Genomic DNA, 27,757 nt, shown 5'->3' with positions numbered 1-27,757 from the left:
GCCTGGTCGGGGGCGGCGGCGGGCTGAGTCTCACAAGTGGCGGGAGCCGCGGCTCCTCCCCAGTGCCGGAGCGGGCGAGTGCCGGCCGGGCGTGGGAGCCGTTGTACGGCCGGTTCCACTTCCAGCAGCTGCCCCGCCGGGGGCGAGCGAGGACCTCTCTGGTCTCTGTCCTGCCCGCAGCAGGCCGGGGAGGGTCTGTCGCGGCGGCTGCCGCGCGCCTTGCGGCGCTTGCGTGGGCGGTCAGCGTGTGCCCAGCGCTCGGAGACCGGCTGGGTGGATCGGATCTCGGAGCCGCTGAGCTCTCCTCCTCCTCCTCCTCCTCCTCCTCGTGCAGGTTTGGGCGTGTTTCCATGCGGTGCTTTAACGGCACTGGCCGGGGCTGAAGAATTGTGTCGGTGCAGTTCAGTGAGCCTTGAAACTCTCTCACGTTTCAGAAGCTCTTTGAACTGGTGACACATCTGGACAGGAAAGTGCCCGGCAGGATGGCTGCGGCTGGCCCTCCCACCGCCGGGCCCACCAGAGCCTGCCCTTCTGCCGTGCGAGCCTGCAGCCTGGGGGAGAAACACGCTGCCTAAGTGTACAAACGAATTGTTTGAAAAGGGCTAGGGGAGGCAGCTGCAGGTTTGCTTTTCTTCTCCCTGCCGTTCGCATGGTAACTAAAGTTTACAGCGTTCAGTCTGAATCTTTTGCCCCTTTCGGTTTAAAGCGTTCACATTTGAAGAAGTCCCTGCTTCCGTTTCACCCTGAACATATCAGGTACCCAATTTAATTGCATCCGACATAAATTTGGATTCTTGGAAAGTTCAGAGTGAGTACAGTCAGTACAGTCAGTCAAGTGAAGATTTGGGCGCCATGCATCGGACTGTGAAATCTTTTCTCCGGACTCTGAAGTTCAGTGTTGGTTGCTTCCGATACTACTTTAACCGTAACTATGATCCCGTAATAGCGCTTTGCAGTCAAATAAAAGTCCAAGAATTTCAGTTTACAAAGTGTTTGGGAAATTCATGGAACAACACAGACTCACGAGGGCACACTGTGCCACGGAGATTCTTTTCCTGCAAGGTATGCAGTTTAAATATAAATATAATGCCAACAACTATCATGACCCTTATATTAATAATGACAGTCACACTGTTTCAAATGTTAAGGAAACTTTTTTTTTTCCAAAAGGGTTTGAGATAGGAATTGGGATTTCAGTTATACTCAGAGACAAATGACATAGTTCAACTTGTCAGCTTCTGTACTTCTCCATAGCTAAGTACACAGTTGGGTCAGTTTTATTGCTGTATAGCCTTGGCTTGACATGAGTAATTGGACATGTGTGAGGCCTCATTTCTTGGGAGACAGAATTAGACAGAAAAGGAGGACTTGTGGCACCTTAAGAGACTAACAAATTATTTGAGCATAAGCTTTCATGAGCTACAGCTCACTTCATCAGAGGTAAATGGATCAGCTGGCTGGGAACAGATAAGGGGGAACATCCAGGGAACAATTTACAATGGATAAGATAACCATGGACAAGATAAACCTGGTACACAAGATGAGGTAAAGCGTAAATTGGAATTGGTTCCTACAAAGTGACCAAACCAATCCCACCCAAAATGAGTGATGTAATGTATAGGGAATGCTGTGTGATGTATACATGTATATAAAGGAAGGGAGTTTCTGTGTAAGTTTGGGTGTATAATATTCCCTGTACCCATGCCCTATGCTTGAGCCTGATCAGCTGAAGCATAGTTTGATTGTATGCCAATTAAAAAAAAACACCTCAGTGACCAGTTCAGCATTGAGCTGAGTTCTTGGGAAGCAAGTAGATAAAGTCTTGGAGGCTACTGGGTGGATAAGGTCTCAGAGGGTACCCCCAGTATACTGTAGCTTTTTTCCTAAAATCTAACTAGCTGCTGGAAAGATACTATTAGGGTATCAGGATAGAACTGCATAAAGAATCTCCAGAGTGATTAGACCAGGATTTAACCACTACTAGCTGACACAATGCTTAACAAAACTTGTCCTTGTCTACACAGACTAGTCAGTCTATATCCATAACTGGATCTACTGGCAGCCCATTACACCTGCACAGATTTAACTGAAGGATCAAGACCTATCTGACTAACTGTAGAGGGGAAACAGTGAAAATGGTTTATACAGTGTGCATGTCTAATGCATGCAATAAACAAACAAAAAGCAGAGAAAAAATTCTAATTTTTTCCAATAATATGAATCTTAGGTGTTACTTGAAATACATAGCAGGTGAAATATTTCCAGACAGAAATATGAGTTATTGTTTTACATTGACAGTGTTTTTTTAAGGGTGACTTGAAAATGATTTTCAAAGAGATGGATTTCAGCCCAGCCAATTTAAGTTGATTTATATTGCATAAGTGATGCAAAGTGACCTTGATAGACAAAGAGCATCCAACCATAACTTTGGACATTTAAAATCAGAGTTTGATTGCATTGACGTATTTGTACCAGGATCTTTTGAAATCAGAGCAGGAGAACTGGAAAGTAACTTCAGCAAGATATATGGATACAGCAGAAAGAATCAAGAAGAAATTAGAAGTAATGTACAACAAGTATACATTCGGCATGAGCAGCCCAGTGGTGAGTGGCAAAAATTTTTTTTAAATGCATCATAGTTTAGTACAAGTAAGAGTCAGTTAAGTTGTTCCTACTATGAAATGCCTTTACACTACATGTTTTTGGTTAAGTTGTTATATGTTCATAGTCCTGATTTTTAAATATTTTGATAGTTATAAAGTATGAATAAAATAGTCTGGAATATGCTTGCAGTATGTTTGATCTAACTGACTACTTTTACGTGAACAGCAGTCTTAATGCCACCACAGTCAATAGACGCAATAATAAACTAATAGGATAAAGTTAAACTGGCCTTTTGGCAAACAATGTGGATTATATGATACAAGAGAAGAGTTAAATGCTTTCACCCATTATTAAGTTTAGGGTGGGGGGGAGGGGAATGGTATCTGAATTGTGGAGTTTTGATTCCATGCAGTGATAGGATGACATAAACTACAAGACCTTTGTTCTCTTAGGCTCCAGTTCTAGAGACACTTAACTTCAATACCAGGAGTAGTCTCATTGATGTCAATTGATCTACTTGCGATAGTTAAAGTTAAGCACATGCATATGTGTTTGCAGGATTGGGCCCTTAGGCCTCGAGCCTTAAACTCAATTCTGAGTATTTTAATGTTAAGTAGTGAATAGTCCCATTGAACCCAAGTTGTTAGCATACTTTTTCCTATTTGTATATTACTTATTAGTAAATGTTGTTATAGCTTTTATTTACTTCAGTGAGTCTATTCCGGTGCTTAATGGTACATAAGTGTTTGCAGGCACAAGGATTAAGGCAAATAACATGTGCTTGGGTAATGAGTAATTCTGTTAAGTCATCTGTTCATAGGATAATGCTTTTTGCTTGTGTAGTTACCAGAGAAATGTCTTTCTGTGATCTCCAACCTTTTTACGCACAAGATGGCTTTTTGAATTTAAGATCAATGCAGGATCTACCCCGCCCCTTCCCCGAGGCTGTGCCCCACCCACTCCATTCCCCCCTCCCTCCATCGCTTGCTCTCCCCCTCACTCACTCTCACTGGGCTGGGGCAGCGGGTTGGGGTGCAGGAGGGGGTGCAGGCTCTGGGCTGGGGCCAAGGGGTTCCGAGTGTGTGTGGAGGGGTGCAGGCTGAGCATGGGGCAGGGGGTTGGGGTGCAGGCTCTGGGAGGGAGTTTGGGTGCAGGGGTCATATGGTCACACTGCACCTAATCTCAGAATCCACTGGACATTTCATGAGTTTTACTTTTTATTAGTGTCATTTATGGTTTATAGATCAAAAATCCTTCAGGGATTGTCACAAATCAGTGCAACATTCTCAGCTCTGGGGTGTGCATTGGCTGAGCCTGGGGCAAGGGGCTGAAGAGCAGGAGTGACAGGTGCAAGCTTTGGGAGGGAGTTTGGGTGCAGGAGGGGGCTGGGATTGCATTGTGTGAGAGGGGGTGAAGGGTGCAGGCTCTGGGAGGGAGTTTGGGTGCAGGAGGAGGCAGGGTCTTGGGGTGTGGGAGGAGGTGCGGGGGCTGGGAGGGAGCTTTCGGCTGGGGGTTGAGGTGCAGGAGAGGGTATAAGATGCAGGCTCCAGCCAGGAGACGCTTACCACAGGCGGCTCAATGTCGGCAACGCAGTGGGACTCAGGCAGGCTGCTTACCTGCTGTGGCCCCAAACCGCTCCTGGAAGTGGATGGCTGCTGGCACGTGCCCCTGGGAGGGAGGGGGGCAGTGGGTTTCCATGCACTGCCTGCGCCTGCAAGCGCCGACCCCATGGGGACGGTGCCGGGGGTGGAGGCAGCACACAGAGCTACCTCTCACACACACACACTCACCCTTCCCCCAGGGGCTGCAGAGACGTGCCAGCCGCTTCTGGGAGCAGTGTGGGGCCACAGCAGGTAAGCAGCCTGCCTGAGCCCCTGCACCGCAAGACTTTTAGCAGCCAGGAGATCGCGATCGACTGGCCGATGCTCCAGGATTGACCAGTTGATCGCAATCAACAGGTTGGTGAGCACTGTGTTACAGTATATTGACTTAAAAAAAGAAAATCTTTGTGTGTGTGACTTCCTTTCATTCCTCTGAATATGGCTAACAAAATCCTTAAGTGTATCAAGCACATCTTTTATATTTTGTTGTCTTATTTATATATAAAATATTATGCATATATTGCTGAATTAGATTTTATTTATACATAAAACCATAGGCCTATTCATGTACTATATAACCTCAGCAGAAAACAGATGAAGTGAGCTGTAGCTCACGAAAGCTTATGCTCAAATAAATTGGTTAGTCTCTAAGGTGCCACAAGTACTTTTTTTTTTTTTTTTTTTTTTTTGCAAATACAGACTAACACAGCTGTTACTCTGAAAGAAAACAGATTGTTTGTAGTAACTTTTAGGAAATATTTTGACTTCTAAGGTCCGACCATGATATAATTCTGCCTATATTGGCAACATGTCTGTTTTGTGCTTAACAGATTAGGTTTGGGGATTCTGTTTACTTTGAAGAAAATGGCTGCATATTTCGTTCAAAAGCAAGTGTTGGTAAGATATTTCTTGGACATTATAATTGCTCAGATCTTTCTGCATGCATTGACACTTTAGGATACTTTACTTAGCTTCAAGCTTAATCATCCCTGTTACTTAATTTTTAAAAAAAAACTTAAAACAAAAATAGCTCAAAATTGTGTTTTACATAATAAAATGTTTAAGCAATACATTTTATAAAAGTAGTAAAAGCTTCAGATTCCAGAATCTAGAAAGAAGAATGGCACAGTAACTGGGGATTAATGTCATATGATTACACATATTAAAAAGTCTCAAACTTTATAAGGTCATCTAGTCTGACATCCTGCACAATGCAGGCCGCAGAACTTCAACCACCCCCTCCTGTAATAGACCCATAACTTCTGGCTGAGTTACTGAAGTCCTCAAACCATGATTTAAAAATTTCAGGTTACAGAGAATCCACCATTCACTCTAGTTTAAACTAGCAAGTGTCCTGTGCCCCATGCTGCAGAGGAAGGGGGAAAGGGTCTCTGCCAATCTGACCTGGGGGGAAATTCCTTCCCAACCCCAAATATGGCTAGGGTTGCCAACTTTCTAATTACAGAAAACTGAACACCCCTACCCCACCTCTTCTCAGAGGCTCTGCCCATGCCCCGTCCCTTCTCTGAGGCCCTGCCCCCCACTCACTCCATCCCCCCTCTCTCCGTTGCTTGATCTTCCCCACCCTCACTCACTTTCACCGGCTGGGGCAGGAGGTTTGGGGGAATGGGGGCTGAGGGCTTCAGCTGGGGGTGAGGCCAGGGATGAGGAGTTTGGGGTGCAGGAGGGGGCTCTGGGATGGCCAGGAGGTTGGGGTCCAGGGGGGATGAGGGCTGGGGATGAGGGGTTTGGGGTGCAGGAGGGGGCTTTGGGCTAGGCAAGGGAGTTGGGGTGTGACGGGGGTTGAGAGCTTGGGATGGGGCAGGGGATGTGAGGGTGTTATACCAATAAAATAAAAACCAGCAGGATCTTATTAAAGGGAAAAAGGCAAAATACCACATTTATTGTGAATACAGAAAGAATCATAGCAAGCAGTTAGTTATAGCTATAGCATTCCATTCAATCTCATATTTATTCACACATTCATTCATACAAACACACACACACAGGTTCTGCAAGGTTGTTATCATAGTTACCAGCCTTAGAGTTGCTCATGCCAAGCCACTGGCCAGGTGGCCTGGACATGAGGAGGGAGCAGGGCCTTGTCAGATGCTCATCTGATGCTCCTGGAAGTTGGTTTGCAGAATCAGACCCCAAAGTTCTCACTTTTTAGAGTCCTATTTTTATAGGAATGTCTTCCTATGCCAGTCTATGGGAATTGCTTCATCATGCTGTTAGCACATTCCTGACGGCTCCGTGCTGCTAGATGTTACCTTGTTCTTTGGTTCTCCCATTCTTGAGGCTGTTGGGTGGATTCCAGTCTGCCCTGCGGGGGTCCTCTGGTTATTTCCACTTGACGCCTTCTTCAGCCCATGGACACTGGATTCTTAGCACCTCCCTGATCATTCAGTTATTATCCACACCAAGCATCCATCCACATACATCCTCTATCTCTACTTTAATCACAATTGTTAATACAACAAAAGGGTGGGGAGTCTCTGGGTGCTGTTTCTGTTAGAGTATTGCTTTGAGAACAGACTCTGTCTTAGAATGTACTAACACAATTAGCAGCTTGCAAGTTTCACACATAGAGGGAGAGAAAGAGTACCAAAAACCAAGAGACCTCTTCATTAGTAATACCCTGGAATTTAAACTCTGGGGAATCAAACTCATTTGTGATTTTAATACAGAACTTCTTTAATATGATCCAACAAGGGGTTTGGGGAGTATGAGGAGACTCCGGGGTAGGGTTGCAGGGTCCTGGTGGCGCTTACTGCAGCTCCAAGGAAGCGACCACCAGGTCCCTGCAGCCTCTAGTCGCATAGGCAGACAGGGAGGTTCCATGTGCTGCCTTTGTGCCCACAGGTGCCACCCCCCGCAGATACCGTTGGTCGTGGTTCCCGGCCAGTGGGAGCTGCGTAACCAGCACTCGGGGAGGGAGCAGCGTGTGGAGCCTCCCTGGTTGCCCATGCGCCTAGGAGCCGCAGGGACCTGGCGGCCACTTCTGGGAGCCATGCAGAGCTGGGGCAGGTAGGGAGCCTGCCTTAGCCCCAGGCCCCCGCTAAACTACCAAGTGGACTTTTAAGGCCCGGTCGCCAGTGCTGACCGGAGCCACCAAGGTCCCTTTTCAACCTGGCATTCCGGTCAAAAACCAAACGCCTAGCAGCCCTAAAATATGGCTGTTGGTTGAACCCTAAGCACATCAGCAAGACTTACCAGCCAGACACCTGGGAAAGAATTTTCTGTAGTAACTCAGAGCCCTCCCCATCTAGTGTTCCATCAATGGCTCTTGGGCATATTTGCTACTAGCAGTCGCAGATCAGTTGTATACCATTGTAGGCAGTCTCACCATACTATCCCCTTCATAAACTTATCAAGCTCAGTCTTTAAGCCAGTTAGGTTTTTTGCCCCCACTGTTCCCCTTGGAAGGCTGTACCAGAACTTCACTCCTCTGATTGTTGGAAACATTTGCCTAACTCAGCAGTCCCCAAACTTTTGAGGTTGCAGCCCCCCCTTACCCCATCCATGCCCCCTGCCAGGGCCGGGAGCGGGGACATGGATGTGGACGGGGTAAGGGGGTCAAGACTGGGGCTGAGACTGGGAGTGGAGCCCCAGCCGGGCTGTGGTGGGGGCTGGCAGCAGGACCCGTGGCCAGGTGCAGCTCCACTCCTCCCCAAGCCTTGGGACTGGGGCCACACTGAGGCTGGGGGTGGGGCCAGGCGCAGGGCCAGGGATGCGGCTGGGGGTGGGACTGGAGCGGGGCTGGGTGGCACTCCCTCTCCACATCCCATATGGATTGGTCCAGGCCCTGCTGCACCCCTCCCAGACGTTCCTCCATGCCCTCCGGGCGTACCCCACAGTTTGGGGACCTCTGGTCTAACTTCAAACCTAAACTTGTTGATGGCCAGTTTATATCCGTTTGTTCTTGTGTCAACATTGGCACTTAACTTAAATAACTCCTCTCCCTCCCTGGTATTTATCAACTTACATTAGTAGCAAAAGCTATATTGAGACTTCCATGATAAATTCTTGTTTTCACGTGGTCATAAATTTCTGGATTTTTTTTTTCAGTCAGCACTTTGGGTTTATACAAAATAGACCACTTCGCTGAGGAAAAAAATTAAGCAAAATTAATTCACCCATTTTTTTAATTCCAAAAGGGTGAAAAATATTTCTCCTCTCATTGCACACAAATACCTCAAAAATTTGAACTTTAAAGTTAAACCTTCCTTCAGAAGTATGGTCTCCATTTCAGGCAAATTTACAAATCAAATAATATTTTTAAAAATAGCAACAACAAAATCTTTTTCACACATGCCATTAAACTCAGTTATGATACTGTTTATTAACATATGTTAAGACACCTGAACTATTCCATGCTAATAAATTCCACTTTTGGATATCATTAGCAGAATATAAACTTTTATGATTCATTGTGCTGATTCTTGGATAATATTGTCTGTATTCTTTTGTGTACTAGATGAAGGAAGTGTTGAGATGTTACTCAGTACTGAAGATCTTGGTTTTCATGATGCGATTATTCAGCGCATCAGAATTTCCCCAGATCAGAGGTATATGGCTACCAGCATAAAAAGCTCAAATTCTGAAGAGTCAAGCTGTATTGTTACGAAACTTGAGAAGTTACCAATGGTGGAATATATTATCCCAAATGTGTTTAGTTTTGGTAAGTACAGTAACTCCTCACTTAACGTTGTAGTTATGTTCCTAAAAAATGCAACTTTAAGCGAAACGATGTTAAGTGAATCCAATTTCCCCATAAGAATTAATGTAAATAGGGTGGGGTTTGGTTCCAGGGAAATTTTTTTTGCCAGACAAAAGTCTATAAATATATATATACACACACACACACACACACACAGTATAAGTTTTAAACAAACAATTTAATACTTACACAGCGATGATGATGATTGTGAACCTTGGTTGAGGTGGTAAAGTCAGAGGGTGGGATATTTCCCAGGGAATACCTTACTGCTAAATGATGAACTAGCAATTGGCTGAGCCCTCAAGGGTTAACTCGTTGTTAATGTAGCCTCACACTCTACAAGGCAGCACGAATGGAGGGAGGGGAGACAGCCACACACCCTGTGTGTGTGTGAGAGAGAGAGATGCGCATTTCCCTTTTAAATAGGCTGACACCACTCTTAAGTACACTACCTTGTTAAGTTAATCAGCAAGCTGAGACCACAGCAGCTGCTGCCAGGAAGTTCCCTGAGCCCTGTCCTGTGTCCCCCCTGCTCTGTAAGCGGGGAGCAGGGGGGAGGGGGACACCCTGACATTAGCCTCCCTGTCCTCCCCCGCCCTCCACCCCCCACCCCAGCAAGCAGGAGGCTCTGGAGAGCAGCTCCAAGGCAGTGGAGGGAGGAACAGCTGAACTGCTGGCAATTGATAGCCTGCTGGGCCGCTGTTGCACAGGGAACTTAAGGGAGCGGGGGGCTGCTGGTCCACCCTGGTTCCAAGCCCTCACCAGCTGGTTGCAAGGGAATGCTCTTCCTGCAAGCAGTGGACAAAGCAGGCGGCTGCCAAAGGATGGCCTTATAAGGGAGCATTGCACAACTCTAATGGAGCATGTTCCCTAATTGATCAGCAAGGAAACAATATTAACCGGGATGACTTTAAGTGAGGAGTTACTGTGGTCTGTAAATGTAATGTGGAATACACAAAACGGCAAGATAAAATGCTCCATATATTGCAACTTAGAATCAGTAATAATATTTTAAACAAAATAAAGGACTGCTGTGTTGAAATTGATATCCACTATAAAGAACTGTTGCTGTAGCGGTGTTGGTCCCAGGAGAGAGACAAGGTAGGTAAGGTGATATCTTTTACCTATCTTGTCATATCAAGACACACACATTTTAAAACTGCAGCAGGGTTCTCAATTGATTACAAAGATTTACTGGCTCGAAAGTTTGTCTTTTATACTACACAATTGTCCTTTTTGCAATTCAAACAAAAGCAGCTCATTTAGTTCAATGGGCATTCCTTTGTTACACAAGGTTTCTAATCGTGCCACCATTTATGCACACGATTAACTTCATGTATGTGAATGTGCCTGTTGAGTTCAGTAGGCTTGTGAATGTGTGTAAAGTTATTCACATACATAAACATTTGCAGGATCAGGGCCTTCATGCCTGATTTAGCAAGCACTTGCAGCTCCAACTGAAGTCAGTGGTGCGGGTGATCAGCACCTCTGAAAATTAGGACCCAAGTGCCAAATACATTTTAAAATGTTGAACAACTGCAGTTCCAGTTGATTTCAGGATATGGGGCCCAATTGAAAGCCCCCAAAGTCAATTAGGAGTCCTTCTGTTGACTTCAATAGGCTTTGATTGGGACCCCGGGGCCTTTAATTTAACTTAGGAAACTTTACTACCTCTCAGTTTTGCTGGTAAAATATACAACACAATACTGAAATGGAAGTGGAGAACCTTCTTTGCCTTTACAGCATATTAGAGCAATACAGTAAAAAGAGAGTACTGCTTTGTTACACCATATGTATGTCCATACTGATTGATTATTTTTATTATTATTATTGTTGTTTGGCCAGTATGGAGACCGGTTTTAGATGCGTTATCCTGTATTCAGTGATCTTTTGGCTAAGCCTATGAACTGCAAAACTCTGGGCAAAATTTCCTAATTTACTGATCAGAATAAAGCAGATTGACCATTCAGTAGGTGTTCATACATAGGCTGTTCTAGTGCCTTGAACTGTCCACTGGCATATTTTCCCTCATTGTGACTAGAATCTGAGGTGATCTGCCCAGACGATTCAATCTATAAAAGGAAAAGCAAAATAGGCTTGATTCTTCAGTGTCTTCCACCTTGTGTGACCATGTATACTTGTGCAAAACATTACTTAATCAGAATGGCAGCTATTCACACCCACCTTGCACAGGTGTAAATGACTTCATGAGGTTCTATGCAGTACAGAATTGGACCTGACATGCCTATGCAAAGTGTTTTCTCCAAGTGCATAATGTGTAATAAGTCAGAAGGGAAATGCTTGATAATGGACAGCTGTGGGATGTTTCAGTGCTGACCCACAGAAGCCTGGATTTCCTCTTTAAGCCAAATCAGAACTATTAACGTCATGGCCAGAAAACAATAAGTTTTAATTGAGGAAAAAAGAAATACAACTTTTAGCTTAATTAAACTCAGATTAGATTCCCAAGATCAAACTTTTTCACAAATCTCCTCTGAAACTTGCTTTGGGATGGGCAAAATATTTCCTTTTATTTACTCCTTCAATAACACAAAATATTGTGGTGTAGTTCACTTGCATTTGTCTTTTTTTCAGAATGGGCTACAAATGATGTTCTGTTCTACACCAGTCAGAAGAACCTTGTATGCCATAAGGTGTTTCTGGCCACTTTCGCTAATAGAAAACATGCTGAGATAGTTTATACAGAACAAGATCCAAGGTAATATCTCTCATCAAACATATTAAACTATCCCTTATATATTCTTGTATGTGTTGAATTATAATTCATAATAATTTTCATAAAATATATAAACACATAATTGTTCAGAAAATCTAGAAAATGTTTTCTTCCACGCTATGTATTAAATCATGTAAAATCTGTTTTTTCTGTTACTGATTATCAGGTGTGCTTGGAGATAATGTACTATGTCCGATTTGTGATCAGCTTAAATTTAACTGTCCTCGGTTACCTGTTTAGTGGTTCATAAATGTCAAGGTCAGTTTCAGGTCAAGATGTTCTTTGGTGAAAACCAGGTAGCATTTTTTTCTACAGTTAGTGTGGGTTACATTTGTTAAAAAAGAATGTTTGGGCTAAGCCTTGGTGCTATGGGTAGTCTACGAGTGAAGCCGTTGTGTGATCAAACTATTGTCGACTGCATACCTTTCAGTAACCTTTCTGGAAGCAGTGGTTTAGGAAGAAAAGCAGATTCTTGCTAAATTGACTGCAGAACTAGTTTTCCAGCCCTACAGCATGATCTAGTCTCTCTGAGGATCCTAGCTTTATACAGTGCATTGTAAATATGTTGATAGTTTTGTCTTACTGAATTACATTCTCAGTAAAGAAATAATTTTTTAACGGGAGCATGGCTGATGCTGTACAACTGCGATGAAATAACTGAGATCCTTTTTCCAACTGCGCTTTATACATCCAATTGTATAAAACTATAAAGCAGGTGGCAGAATCAAGCGGAACAAGTTGCACTGACCAGACGCTTCCCCACGGGTAAATTGTTGACACGGTTCTGAGGGTCACAGTCATTACTGTAAATCAAACAGCAAGCTGAGTGTAAAGGTTCATGTTCTAGCTCAGTGCATAGCTGAACCACTTGCTTTGTGGGCAAAAGAAGTTAAAGAATTCTCCTGTGTTACTGTTCTACGTCAGGAAGATGTAGATGAACAGGTGAGCTCTTGAGATTTGCAGCATTCGGCTTCTTAGAAATGTTAAGATTGATTAATAATATAATTTAAAAAAATAAAACTAGGGCCTTACACTTTTGTGAAAGGAATGGAACACTTTACGGCCTGACCTCCATGGAATCCTGGCTGATTGAGTGCAGTGCTCCACTCTGGTAGGCAATGGGTAACCAGGGGGCTTATTCTCTGCAAAGTCTAGAAGCTCTAACCCCACCACAAAGGAGGAAAGGGAATGAACCAGAGCAGGACCGTGGGGAACTAGGGGAGAGGCAAACAAGTAACAGTAGTTAACTCTGGAACATTCACAGACGGTGTGGGGAAGACAACTACCAGCACAGTCAAATTAAAGCCCTGAAAATGCTCTTTAAAGATTTTGTTAATTCCTATCTGTAGATTTTAAGGCCAGAGAAAGGACCATAATGATTATCTAGTCTGACTGCCTGCATAACACAGGTCATAGATCCTCACCCAGTAACTTCTGCATCAAGACCATATCTTCTGCTTGAGCTATAATATGTCGTCTTAGAAAGACATGCAATGTAGAGCTTTGAAGTGATGGAAGAATGCATCACATCCCTTGGAAAGTTGTTCCAGTGGTTAATTATTCTTACTGTTCACAATTTGCAGTTTACTTCTAGTTTGAATCTATCTGGTTTCAGCTTCCAACCATTGGCTCTCATTAGGCTTTTAGCTGCTAGAATAAAGAGCCATCTGCTATCAGAAATCTTTTTCCTATGTAGGTATCTGTAGAGAGTTATCAATTCACCTCTTAATCTTCTCTTGGATAAACTAAATACACTGAGCTTTTTATGTCTTTCACTATAAGGTGTGTTTTCTAGACTTCAAGTTGTTATAACTCTTTTCTGTACTCTTTCCAATTTTTCAACCCCCTCTTTTGAAGCGGGCCCAGTATTCCAGTAATAGAATCACTAATACCAGGTAATACCACCTCCCTACTCCTGCTTCCTCTGGTTATGCATCAAAAGATCACATTAGCCCCTTAGATACAGTATCACACTGAGAACTCAGTTGGTTTTCTGTGATCTGGTAGCGGCTGATAGGACACTGTCTAAGGTTTTGGTATCATGCCTATTACCAGAGTCTCAAAGCATCATTGATACTGACATCCACTAGAGTGAAATGACTCTAAAACTCATTTTACATTTTTACAAACCTCTGCAGTTAAGAAGAATGCAGCACACGCAAGTGAAGAAGAGGCAGTACAGCTCAGAATGTCTCACGTACAATGCCTTTTCTCTTTTCCCATATTTACCAATGTCAATCCCAAAGTGGATCCAACTAAGGTTATCCTAATATTCAAACCAAAATGCCAGTCTCCCCTCCCATTCCAATCACTGCCCCAGTCAGACTGAACCCACTGAAAATATTAAGTACCTCCACAGCATCGCACCATCTCAAAGGCCAGATGTTATTACTTCTAAAGTAGTTTTGTAGGTCACAAACTTGGGGGGGCGGGGAGGGGGTGATTATTAGTCCCTCTGTGTCTTGAGTTTTGTGTTCTGCTTCCAAGATTTTTTCTTTCTACTTGTTCCAGGAAATTTATTTTTTCTTGTTTCTGCCACACCAGATTTCATTTAGATCATTTTCTTTTTTAGAAAGAAGAAAAGGAGTACTTGTGGCACCTTAGAGACTAACCAATTTATTTGAGCATAAGTTTTCGTGAGCTACAGCTCACTTCATCGGATGCATACTGTGGTCTTTTTCATATTCTCCTCATATTCTTTTTAAAGAAAAGAAAATTGTCATTTCCTTCCTCAGTGGTTTTAAGCATCTCAGCCAAAGTTGGATTGTGTCTCATACTAGTGTAACAATGCTGCCTTTGGTGGGACACTTTTGAGAGTATCAGTTCAGGACAAATGGCTTAGAGCAGGGCAGTTACAGCCCAAGGCTGGGGTTCCTTTGCACATCAAGGCAAACCAAACCAGCCAAACAGAAAAGACTTTGATTATACAAGCAATTCCCTTAGACACTCCAGTTTCCCAGTATCACTACCAGTGCCACTCATTATGGGGACGAATGGTTATGGAAACCAATACCCCAGTAAAAGAGAGAGGTTCTCCTGATCCCAAAGGACCAAGCCCAGACCCAGGTCAATATACAAGTCCAATCTTACCCACAAATTACACTGTTGCCAATCATTTAGAATCTAAAATCTAAAGGCTTATTCGTAAAAGGAAAAAATATAGATGAGAGCTAGAATTGGTTAAATGGAATCAATTACATACAGTAATGGCAAAGTTCTTGGTTCAGGCTTGTAGCAGTGATAGAGTAAACTGCAGGTTCAAATCAAATCTCTGGAGTACATCCACAGTTGGGATGGGTCATTCAGTCCTTTGTTCAGAGCTTCAGTTTGTAGAAAAAGTCCCTCCAGAGGTCAGAAGCAGGATTGAAGACAAAATGGAGGAGTTTTCAGGGCCTTTTATATCCTCTGCCCGTGAAAGGACACCCCTTTGTCTTACTGTGGAATTCACAGCAGCAAGATGGAGTTTGGAGTCACATGGGCAAGTCACATGTCCATGCATGACTCAGTTCTTTACAGGCCGACACCATTGTTTACATGTTAGTTTGAATGTTCCCAGGAAAGTTCAGGTATGGATTGGCGTCTCCCAAAGTTCATTGTCAGTTAAGTGTTTCTTGACTGGGCACTTACTGAGAATAGACGTTTCTCAAGAAGCTAACCAAATGCTTCACTGAGGCTACTTAGAATCAAAACACATTGAGATACAAGTACATAGCCAATATTCATAACTTCAACTACAAAATGATACATACGTACAGATAGCATAATCATAACCAACAAATCATAACCTTTTTGTAGACACCTCACATGACAACCTTTGTACAATATTTGCTGCAAATATATAACAGTGGTTGCAGTTTGTCAACAACTAGCCAGTGTTTACTTTTGATTCACTGTCTTTCTCTGAAGCAGCTGCCATTACCCTTTGTCTCTCACTACTCCCTATAACAAAGTTAAGTTTTTCCTGTTTTCTAGATGATGATTTCGAATGCTTTACTAAGCCATTCATTTGGGCAGAAGAGTTTGCAAGTTTGATGTTCTTTCATAATATGTTTTTTGCATCTTTTGAGCCTATTTAGTGGTTATTCCTCGATGAGCTGCCAGTTCGCCTAAAACATCAAGAAAATCTGTTCTTGTCCAGCTGATTTCAAAACTTGCCTCTCATCACTGTTGCTTTGGAGGATTCCAGCTTTTTATAACTGTGCATTTTTCTGAATCTCAGGAAGGAGACAACACATCTACCACTAGAATCCAGGAGTGCTGAACTTCCCATTCCTTGGCCTAACCACTAGATATGCTTCCTCTTGACTTAGATAGAATTACTTGATTCTGACAGAACTGAGAATTTTTTGAAATAAGAACTCCATGAGTTGAACTTCCTTTTCTCTTTTTAATGCAGATTTTTTGTGGATATATATTGCACAAAAGACAGACGTTTTCTCACCATCAACAGTAACAGCAAGACTAGTTCCGAAGTTTGGTTGGTTGACTGTAACAATCCATTTAATTCACCTATTCTCGTACAACAGAGAACCAAAGGGGTCATTTATCATGTTGAGCACAGAAATGATGAATTATACGTTCTTACTACTTACGGAGAACCTGCGGAATACAAGGTAATCTTCTGACAAACGAGTGAAGTATTGTATTGGTTCAGATGCCTGCTACAAATCACATGGAAGTATGACTTTAATTTATCTGTAAAGGGTGAGAAATTTGATTTTATTTGTGTTTGACAGCTTACTAGAGGATTTAAAAAAAAAAAAACTAGACATGTAGGGGACTGCATGGCTCTAAGGACTAACAACCGTATATGGGAGTATTTCACCTTTAGGAATGCTAGTTTGATTCTAGCCCATCTGGTAATGGCTGAAAATTATTACTCTGGTTGTTTAGCCTATATTAAAACATGTTGTTGGTTTCAGTGCAATTTCTAGCTGGCTAGCTTGTCTACTGGAAAAATACCACCCACAGGTTAGTGATGAAGCACATTGGCTGAGCAGTGTGAGGAAATTTGTACTGCCATTGTCCATGCTGTTAGATATAAAAAAAATAATTTTAGTCTGCAGGGCATCAGTCTATCACACTGCATCAGCACTAACCTTACTTCTACAAATGTACATTTCTACAATATGCATTAGAAATTTGTAACTACCCAATTCGATTCCCGGTCTTTAGTGCATACATTGTCCTCTTAGACACCACTTCATCTTTTTATTGACTTTCCTGCTGAGATGTTTAGCATCTCATAGAAAATACTGCAAGGTTTATTTTAAAAAAAACACTGCTGCTCAGTTTCTTGATTTATAGGTTTTAGTACATAAACAGGAAGTCTTGTCCCTTGTTGGAATAGACATCTAACTAGATGCCAACATTCTGCCTGTCTGGTTTATACCACTCTTCATTATATACACTCAAGTCAGAGAAACTGAATAAGCATGTGCAGTATTCACACAACTGGCTTAAATCTATTTTGAAGGTACTTCACCTTCCTCTAAAGAATCAGTTACTAGCCATTACTGAAAGCAGAGATGGCTAGATACCAGTGTTTATACAGTTGCCTTGGTGGCCCAAGCAGTTAGCCAATTTTCATGACTTTGTTGGGTTGTTTTGCCTACTAGGAGAAATTGATTATACAAATCAGATTTTTTTTTATTCAATCCTGTTTACAAAGAATGTATATAGAGTCCCTAAATGCAGTAGAAACAAATAACAGGCAATGTCTTAGCTTGCCATTTTTTACAGTCTTTCCAGTGAGTTCTGTGGCCCAACAAGCTGTCTCTTTGCTCCCCCTTAGGGCCACACTCACTGCTGTTTCCCTGCCCCCCCCCCCACACACACACACACAAGCACCCGCACACAGATTCATGCAGCTGCAACCAATCAATCCTCTAACTCCCCCTGAGTTGTACCCTCAGTTCCAGGGAAACCCCTCAGCTCGCACATCTTACCTGCTTGGACAGTGGCTTCCTATTGTCTCAAGTTATAATCACTATATTAAAGGGCAGTTAATTGCTCCTTCCATTCCCATTTAGCCTGAAGGGAAGGATGGTTAGCATGCCCATCAACTTTAACCAGGTCTGTGATTGATGGCAGACATTAACACCTTCCAGTATGACAATTCCCAAGTGCGTATGCATTATTTTTGTAACTCCTGTCATTTCATTCATGTATGGTTTTTTTCATTTTGTAGTTGATGAAGACTCCAGTTGGTTCCTATGGTATGGAGAACTGGCAATTGGTTTACACGTTGCAAGAAAAGACTAAGCTAATAGACTTAGAGATGTTCAGAGATCACTGTGTGATGTTTTTGAAACGCTATGGTCATCTTTATTTAAATGTGATTTCTCTTGTTTCTCATTCTGTTCAGTCTATTAAGGTATATTTTAGATTTTATTTTTAAAATAATTGGTTTATTACGTGAAGACATTCACATTTGGCTTTTAATATAAAAATAGAAATTAATATTAATGTCCGCAACAGACAAGCTGTGAATACCAGAAGAGTGACATACCATTGTCTGTACTTTCCAGTGTATGTTACTGTCCTCTGTGATCTCATATTACAGTCAGACCTGTTACCATAAGGCGAGTTTCTGATCCCCTTACTCAGGTTAAGTAGTAGTCTCATTGACTTCAGTGGGCCAACTGGTGGTGTGAGGTACTATGCAGTGAGAATTAGGGTATCATAATCTGGCCCACTGAGATAGCCAAAGTCAGATTATATTGAAAGAGTATTCAGAAAACCAATGTGTAATGCTGACACACCCTAATAGTAAGTAATTTAGAAGAATTATGTTTATTGCAATATGCTTGATAAAAATAAATATTTCCTCCTTTTCCTACTTGTTAGATGCCAAATTTTCATTGACTCTGATTTTTTTCCTTTTAATTTCTATCTCATCAAAATACTTTAATTTCTGCAGACAAACAATTCAACCACAGGCTTTAAAATTGCTTCTTTGTATTTATTCAAAAATACAAATCTGAAGAATTCTTAGCCTTATTGCAATAAATTACTCCGCAAACCTCCTTCCTAATGGTGTTCCTGTAGGTAAATATAGTACACTTTCAGCACAGTCACTGAGACTGTTGCTTTCTTAAATTATCTTGTTCAGTTGAATCAATTGTTCAGAGAAGGGACTGCAATTTCTCTGTAAAACTTTGACTTTTAGTGGCACAATTTTTGAAGCCTCTATCAACCTGCTAACCAGAATTACTTAAAGTAAGTTGTGGTCTAGCAGGGGGCTTGACACAGGACCCTGCTGCTCTCAAAGAATGAATCTTGATTCCTTTCATTTTTAGTAGAGTTAAAGATCTTAAACATAATAGAAGTGAGTTTCTGAGTGTAGATGTGCCAAGAAAAGGTTTTGTTCTTCACAGTGGCTAGCACGGGAACAAAGTTAGAGGCAGGGGTTTTAAGTGGCTGAGCACTACTGAGTCAACTTACGGCACTGGAGTAATAAGTGACATTGACTTGGCTGTATTACAAGTTGAACAAGAAGTGATATATCACAGGGGAAATGAGATAAGGAAAATTGTTAAAAAATACAGTAGCATACAAGGTAATTCCTAAAGAGAGAATATCTTAATTATATATTTTTTTAAATCTTGCTAATACAGTATTCCCATTTTTAAATGGTCCATTGAATATGGCTGTATTTATTTTGTCCTCTCTATGAAAAACTTTGGAATTAGGTTTTATATTCCATTTTAAATCATTGTTGAACCTCATTAGGTGGCTTTAGAAAAAGATTAGCTAAATTCTTACACTTGCTGACGCTGTTTCGTTAAACATTTTAATGTATAAGACATGGAGCTTGTGTTAAATGCAAACTGAGGTAATTAAGCATTATGTCCAACTCTTTTCATTGGAGAGGAGAAAATGGACATAATTATAAAAGCAGTAAAAGGTTTCACTTCACATTTTTGGGATTATTAACAATCTTCATTTTCTCAGTTACCTGCATGGGCCTGTGCATTTGAGTCAGAACCCCATCCTGAGTACAATGCCAGCACTTGCTATTTTCAGCTCACCTCCCCAGTACAACCCCCTAAACGTTTTGCATATACGTTGGCGGAAAATCATCTCGTTGAGCAGGAGGCACCAATTACAATTAATTGCCACACTGTACGGTTAGAAGCTAAGAGCAAGGTAAGATTTTTCAGCTGTTTCCCCTCCTCACTACCTTCCCCACACACCCTACCTCCTTTGTAGAAACTTTTCTGGAAGGGAATAGGGAATAAATACCATAAAGAACTACTGGTGCCATATTTACTAGAATAGCAGGTGTTTTCTCCAGCGCTATAGTAAAAAGATCAGGAAAAGGCAGTGTTAATGTTTTTTCTAGAGTTGGTGTACCTTGGAGCTGGTATGCTATAGTTAAGAGGCTGTAGCTGAACATGACATGATACAATTGTATTAGTGTTATGTCTTTATGACAAACAAAAAAATGCCAAAATGATGTACAGCATACATCAGTCAAGAAGGGGGAAAAGTTAACCTTCTGAGTTTAAAAAAGTTGAGATGTTAAGTTAATAACAAGTTTGTTGCTACAGTAAGTGCTAAACTATTAGTTCATAATACATATTGATGGTGTTACAAGGGGATGGAAGAGCTGGGTACTTTGATACTTTAAAAACACCTCAGGTGTTGCACTTTTTATACTCTGCGTCAGTAAACCAGCCCAGCAGAGGTTCAGTCTCTCGCTTTATTTTTCAAGAGTCCTTTGTACAATCTAAGTGGGGGAAAAATTACTGTAATAAAAAAAAACACATTTAAAATAAATAATTGACGTTTTCATTGCCATGTGTCATTGTGAACTCTGAAACATCCTTTAATGTAAAATACTCCTTCATTTCCAGGATGAAATTTTGGTGCCAATTACAGTTTTTTATAATACAAATTCTAAAGAGCTACACAGGAAACCACTTCTGGTTCATGTATATGGAGCTTATGGCATAGATTTGAACATGAGCTTTAAAGCTGAGAATCTGATGCTAATTGAAGATGGTTGGATATTAGCATATTGCCATGTTAGGTAAGTTATAGGTATATAATGTAATAAAGATTTTTATTTGTAAGGCAGATGGTCAATATTCTTAAGACTCATCTGGATAGCTAGGAAGAGCCTTTTAATTTTGCTGTCTTGTACTGTAGCCATTCCTATAGTGTCACGTTTCCATCTCTCCATAAAATTATAGGTATCCTTTTTGGTAATTAAGTGATTCTATTACAACTCAAATGCCTTAAAGCAAATAAGGTTAAATTCACAAGATCCATGCACAGTGCTTGAGTGTCTCTACTTATCTACAGGATGGTTGCATTTGATTTTTCAGTTTAGCCCTGACAGTATCTGGCTTCTCTAATACACACGTCATTTTCTGTAAAGTCATATCTTGTCCTTGCTCAAAAACATAATTTCTGCTATTATGTTCATGGTGTAAGGATTTACCATCACCCTCTTATTCCCAGGCCAGTGGCGTACATTCATGTTTGATCTATATCTGTTGAAAAGCATTTGCCTTTTTAAAACAGTATTCAAGCATATAACCTATTTCTTGTCTCTCTTTTGGCTAACTCTTCTCTGCTTTCTGTTCAGCTACAATCCTATCGCTGTCATTTTTTCCAGCTTTCATTTGGTTCTAAAAAATTCATTCATCTGATCAAAGATGCAGGAAAACTCCATTATTTCTCAGTTATGTTCTTTAACAGGGAAAATGCAATGAAATATTATTTGTAGCTCATGAGGCTAGTTCAACTATAAAATCAGCTTCTAAGTCCAGTTACATTTATATTCTGATATTGCTCAATGGAAAACCATGTTCTTTTTCTGTTAACATCTTATGACTTAGCCCGGTCCTACTTGTTTTACAATGATAACATTACAGATGAAGAATTCTGGCAATTCATTCAGTTGAGATTTTGTTCTAAATTAAAGGATGCTGTAAGATAATTTAGATCAAAATTACTGGTTTGTGAAAAATATCTGAGACATTTCATACGATTAACAAAATAATATATATATTAATGAAGTATTATTTTAAAAAAAAAGAATTAAACTCTCCCTTGAAGTGTTTGCAGCCACACATTGTAGCACTGTGCAAATGTATCTGAACCAGAAAGTGAAACAGATTTGCCTAGTGTCCTAACTCAAACTGAATGAAAGGCAACACCTCAATGAATGTAATGGGTGAAAAATAAACTGATTTAATTTTTCATTGTTTAATCAATTAGTAACACACAGATGGAAAAATGTAATTTTTCCCTGACAGTTTCCTTTTATTATTTATAAGTGTGTGTGTGTATATATAATTTTAAAGTGATATTATCTACTTTGGTAATTTAAAATACTGATCTACTGTGACAACAACCCAGGCAGACCTTCCCTCATAGTCCTTCTGTGATGACCTTATGAAATAGTCACACTAAGCAGATTGGTGCATGTGCAGTTCTAGACACAGTGCACACATACTAGGTTGGGGTTTTTTTCCTCAGACATTTTACTGTGAAGAAGTGAGTAGGTGTTTGTATGTAGCTAGACAGAAAGGAAGAGAGGGTTAGTTATGGATAATAAAACATGATTTTGTATTACCACAGATGGTGATGATGATGTCTTAATATTTGAAACATAAGCTCTGTGACATTTGTGACTTGAATTGTTTTAAATTTCAGGGGTGGCGGAGAGTTAGGCCTGAGCTGGCATAAAGATGGATGTATGCATAATAAACTCAAAGGTCTCCACGACCTTAAGGCTTGTATAATGCTCTTGCATGAACTAGGATTTTCTCAGCCAAAGTATACAGCACTAACAGGTAGCAGTGCAGGAGGAGTTCTTACAGGAGCTCTGTGCAATGCTGATCCTTACCTCATCAGAGCCATAGTTTTACAGGTGAGATGACTGATTTCTAATGGAATAGGAGGTTAAACCATGCTGTTTGTTTTATCTTCTCTAATTTCAGAATTGGTCAGCAATTTCTTACTCAGTGTAAGATTGTTCAAGGATGGGGGTAATGTTGCCATCTCATTATACAAGGGAGCAGACAGGCATTCTTTACCCTGAAGAGGTAGGACTATGGAAGGCTATAGAAAAGAGAGTTGTCATAGTGAAGGTGAGAGGAGATGGAAGTATGGCTCAGGATTTCAGCAGAAGTAGAATCAAGAGGTGCTTATACATACACAACCTCTGTACACAACATAGAATAAATAATTATTTGGAAAAACTTTTTCTGACGCTCACTGCTAACCTGAAGAACAAGCTTACATGATTATAAGAGGATTAAAGGAGTCTTTCCATTGACTTCATTGGGCTTTGGGTCAGGCCGTAAATTTGTGCCTTCACAGACATTTAGTGGATTCTAATAGAGTAGACTGGACTGTACGTGAAGGTCCAGTGTCCTCTTTTGTTAACTGTATCTTAAATTTGTGAAACCATCTTCTTGTTTTGTTTTTTAGGCTCCTTTCCTAGATGTTCTAAATACAATGTTGGACACTGATCTCCCTCTGACAATTGAAGAACAGGAAGAATGGGGAAATCCATTAGCAGATGAAAAGTACATGGAATGCATTAAAAGTTACTGCCCTTATCATAATATTAAGCCACAGGTACTAAGGAGTAATTAAACCATTCTGCTTTTTCTTAATACAGTGTATAGTACCACACAGAATAAACAAACAAAAGCATTTAATCATGAAAATGCAGAGTTGGATTTTCTAAGGATGCATTCTTTAGGGCCTTAGGACCAGAGAGCTGATTAAAAAAAAGGCTCTGAGCTTGTGAACTATGTGTTCTTAAAAGATACATCCTGATTGAATATGAAGAAGCCATCTTTGGCTAATTATTTCAGGAATAATCTATATTGCTTTGTAGTGTACAAAATCATAAATGGCTGCTGAAATTGATTGAACCTCCCCTTAGACAATCAATCTCAAAAGTTATTTGTTGCTGGCATACTATAAAGTATTAGATTATTCCTATTATACAACAAACCACAACATGAAAAATATTGTTTCTTCCCTTGTGAGGATTTTTAAATAGTTTTGCTGCCAGACTAGGGAATTGTCACTGTGGGAAGACGAGTAATGTCACTAGACATATGGTGCAAGTAAGTGTTTCAGTGTCATCTCTGAATGGCTAATTCATTTTCTCTGAACTGTGGCTGGTTACAAATGCTGTATAACTTCCCAAATGATAGTCTTCTGTGTATGTGAACTCTTACTCATCTAATTTGATGCAAAGTTACTAATTTGACTCTTTTTATCTGCAAATTAAGACAACAGCAAGAAATAAATTTAATTGTAACTAAATTTGCTTATTAGTAAGCTGATAAATGATTAGAGCTCCTTTTGCATCACTCCTGCATGGGTGAGGCAGTCCTCAGGAACTGTGGAGCTGCTCCAGTGACTCTCAGCAGAGGGACTGTGTTAGGAGGGGTCAGGCATGGTCAGAGTATTCTGCTCTTCAGTTATCACTTCATGGCAGATGGTCCCTTGAGGGCAAATCTGGCAGTTTTCAGACCAAACCAATTTTCAAGTTAAAATTATAGGGATGCTAATGTAGGGCTTTATAAAAAGAAGCTGGCTACAATGCTAAATATAGAAGATAGATATCTTTTCTCCATCATTGTCAAAAGTAATAAGCCTTCAAGTACTGTAATAGTATAGGGATTCAATGTGGAACTCTTCAGGTTGTTCACATTTTAGGAAGTGAAAATGTTAATAACTTTTCCCCCCATCTCTGTTTTAGGCTTATCCTTCAGTTTTAATCACAGCATATGAAAATGATCAACGAATACCACTGATAGGATTGTTAAGATATGTTCATAAACTTAGAAAAGCAGAAAGGGATCATGCTAGAAGCATGAATAAGAAAGGTAATGTGGAAGTGTCTTTTATATACATTGTTATATAAGCACACACAAAAGTCACATTACTAATTATCCATCAATCATATGAAATGTAAAAGTGGAAGGGACCTCAATAGGTCATCTAGTTCAGTCCACTGCACTGAGGCAGCTCCTAGACCATCCCTAACAGGTGTTTGTCTAACGTGTTCTTAAAAACATCTAATGACAGGTATTCCATAACCTCCCTAGAAAATTTGTTCCACTGTGCATGTGTGTACTATATAAAGCACAATATCTAAAGGTTGGAAGCAATTCAGGGTACCTATAACCTTGAGAAATTAGTCTACCCATATTTATTGTATGGGTTAAGCTGCCTACTTGTAATGATATGGGTAGGGCTAAAGCTTTTAATACTCAATCTCCAGATTCTTAAAAGGCACTCACCCATTTGGGATCCAAAATTTGCCTTAAAATAGTCAAGCTAATGGGTGCTAAACAATGATTTTTTTAAAAAGTAAATTAATAATCCACTTAATCTATCATTTCATTGCTGTGAATTTTAAAGCCCTTTTTTTCAGAGCCTGCACAAACGTACTATTTCCCTGTTCATTCTGAAGTTGTAGACATGCTATTCCCGGAGATATAATGACATGACTGTTCAAGCACGGAAGTTATATATTGTTGATAGAAGTTATCACCAGCCAAGAACTTTCTTTCGGTAACAGATGCTAAAATTAAGATTTAACACAACAGAATCCAACTAATCTGTACTAATGAGGGGAAGAGGCCCTCTTTCACAGGTTTAGCTCTTAAATTAGCTGTTCCCATCAGCTGGGAGCCTAGTTGCAGGGAACAAGTAAAGATGGCAGCTGCTCCTGCCTTGCTCATGAAGAGAAAATCAATCCTTCTGAAAAGAATGGAGATAATTGGGTATGTATACTATACTTCCTGAAATATGTAATCAGGAGGAACTATTTAATGCAAATAGTTCATCCACCAACCCATCACTTGTGGTTTAATGTCTCACAACTTGGATTTTCAATTTTCTTGCTTGCAGAACTACACAAACATCTTGTCCAGGGTAGTGGTAATATCATCCCTCTCCGCATAACATATACAGCTCCACCTCTCCTTGTTCATTCAACAGTGACTGACATTAAATGTTTTTGTTTCAGGAAACCTGATACCTAATATCATCTTAAATGTTCAGGCAGGAGGCAGTCATTGTGCTCCATTGTGGGAGGATTCATTAAATGAGGTATGATTCCTCTATTGTACACTTTTATAGTTAGGACAAAAACAAATCTATAATGAAGTGTATACTAACACTATGATGTCATCATTTTGTGTATTATTTAATACACACTGGCACTAACAAATGAGAAACACTGGTTGAGTTGGATGGGCCTGGGAATTAGAATTCTCAGCTGCTGTTCCTGGCTCACTGTGTGTATGACCATAGACAGTCACTTAACCTCACTGTGCCTCAGTTTAGCCATCTTTTAAATGGGGTACTTAACTACAGTACTGCTCACCAGTGTTCTGAGCTTTAATTGTTTGTAAAGTGCTTTGATACCTTTGGATGAACAACTCTAAATAGTGCAAAGTATTGGTACAGTAAAAGCGAAAGCTTTACACCATGCAATTGTAAAGTCTTAAAATGTCCTGATTTAAACTGCCTTTCATTTGCTCTCGTCAGCCTTCGTGGTTGAGAAAATTACCAAAGAGTTTCTGCAGCTTTAAATTTTGCAAGTTTGGTTTATACTGTGGGGGGCAATTTGTCTTTTAGAAATTCCAGATTTTAAGTGGATTTTTTTTTTTTTTTTTAACTCCTAAGCTTTCTGCAAATAGCATTATGGTTTAAGCAAATCAGCTCAAAGCACCTGGTGACACCTCCTTCACGGTTACTGCTGTCCCCTGCCCAATAACATTTTCTTACTGGGAAGCTTTACAGATCCCAGTGGCTGCTTTTTTTCTAAAGAAAATTGAGCAGGAAAATCTGTTTAAATCTCAGATTGCTGCAGGGCAGCATTTAGTGGCACCAGTGGCTATCAGAGTGAATAATGTAAGAAGGGGCCAGAAATAGGGTGGGAAGAGTTTGACAGAAATTCAAAGGTTTTTTTTAGAATAAGTAGTCTGATTTTTTTAACTAAATTTTCATTGTTTTAGGTTACAAGCCACCTTGCTTTTCTATACAAAGAATTTGGACTTGAGAGAGAATAACTTGAAGTGGTTTACTTAACATGCACAGTTATTTCAGAATTTGTTGAAAGATTTAAAAACAGACTTCTGAAAAAGCTATATCACATACCTGTACATTTAAAAAATGAGCACTCATTCTCCAAAGGAACCAGCTGTAATGGGTCCCTGCTTCCAGTGCAGTTGTGTGAGTTACTGACTTACACATACATACCAGGTGGTAAGTTCCTTCCCTGCTGCATTGGAGGAGCAGCATCTCTATTTTCATTGATAAAATCTTAGCCTTAGTCATAATTCTTCTCTGTTAGTTTTAGTAAAAGTCACTGACAGATCACGGACACTAAACAAAAATTCAGAGCCCATGACCTGTCCATGACTTTTACTAAAAATAATGGGCAGGGGGAGTGACTGACAGGCCAAGCCCCCGCTCCAGAGCTGGCCATGGCTGTGGGACAGGGGAGCATGGCTCCAGCTGCAACCCCTGCCAAAAGCTGTGGGACTTGGGCACACGGCCCCAGCCCCTGCCAAGCCTGGGACTGGGGCTGCAGTGTCCTGGTTCCAGCCAGCCCCCCCAGCCCATCCTGAAGCCCTAGAAGTCAAGGAGGTCCAGTGAAGTTGCATAACCCATGACTAGCCTTAATTATGACATGTTCAGTAAGTAAATTTCTCTTCTAGCTGATACTAAACAAACACTTAAATTTGTTACATATTTGCCTTGATCATCTCTCAATTTTCTCTTTCCCCTAAATGAGTTGTTTTAAAACTGACCTGACAACTTATTTGCTTCTAACTATTTCAGACAATTCAGTGCCTGCTACACAAATAGGAAACTTGCAAAACAAGTACTGTGGAGTGTAAACTGCCACAGGATTTGGGGCTGAGTTGTGGCAGTCAGATACAGCCTACAGTAGGGGTACACAGGTACAAAACTCAAGCAGGAAATCTTAAGAGCTTTATACCTTAGGCACAATGCCTCTAGGAGCCCTATAGGTATATGGCTAGTGTTCTGCCCTTGCACAAATACTTATCAGGGATGGCTTTACGGGGGATG

The 27,757-nt window shown here is 40.8% G+C and overlaps 1 protein-coding gene across 1 annotated transcript; it reads left to right on the top strand.

Moving 5' to 3' along the window:
- The first annotated feature begins 236 nt into the window (after positions 1–236).
- Positions 237–27,753, top strand: PREPL (prolyl endopeptidase like). The gene is given in 15 exon segments (XM_084623780.1): positions 237–754; positions 757–1,062; positions 2,476–2,604; positions 5,036–5,102; positions 8,686–8,889; positions 11,524–11,647; positions 16,062–16,278; positions 17,856–18,041; positions 19,622–19,816; positions 20,527–20,702; positions 22,337–22,553; positions 23,117–23,266; positions 24,408–24,534; positions 25,683–25,765; positions 26,677–27,753. Coding segments are annotated over 15 exon segments (2,340 nt in total). The 5' UTR covers positions 237–649; the 3' UTR covers positions 26,731–27,753.
- The last annotated feature ends 4 nt before the right edge of the window (positions 27,754–27,757 follow it).

The sequence above is a fragment of the Lepidochelys olivacea genome (assembly GCF_965140295.1).
Source record: "Lepidochelys olivacea isolate rLepOli2 genome assembly, chromosome: 3".
In the NCBI taxonomy this organism is placed as follows: Eukaryota; Metazoa; Chordata; order Testudines; family Cheloniidae; genus Lepidochelys; species Lepidochelys olivacea.
Note: the sequence above shows the minus strand (reverse complement) of the source record. Positions and strands in the feature narration are given on the sequence as shown.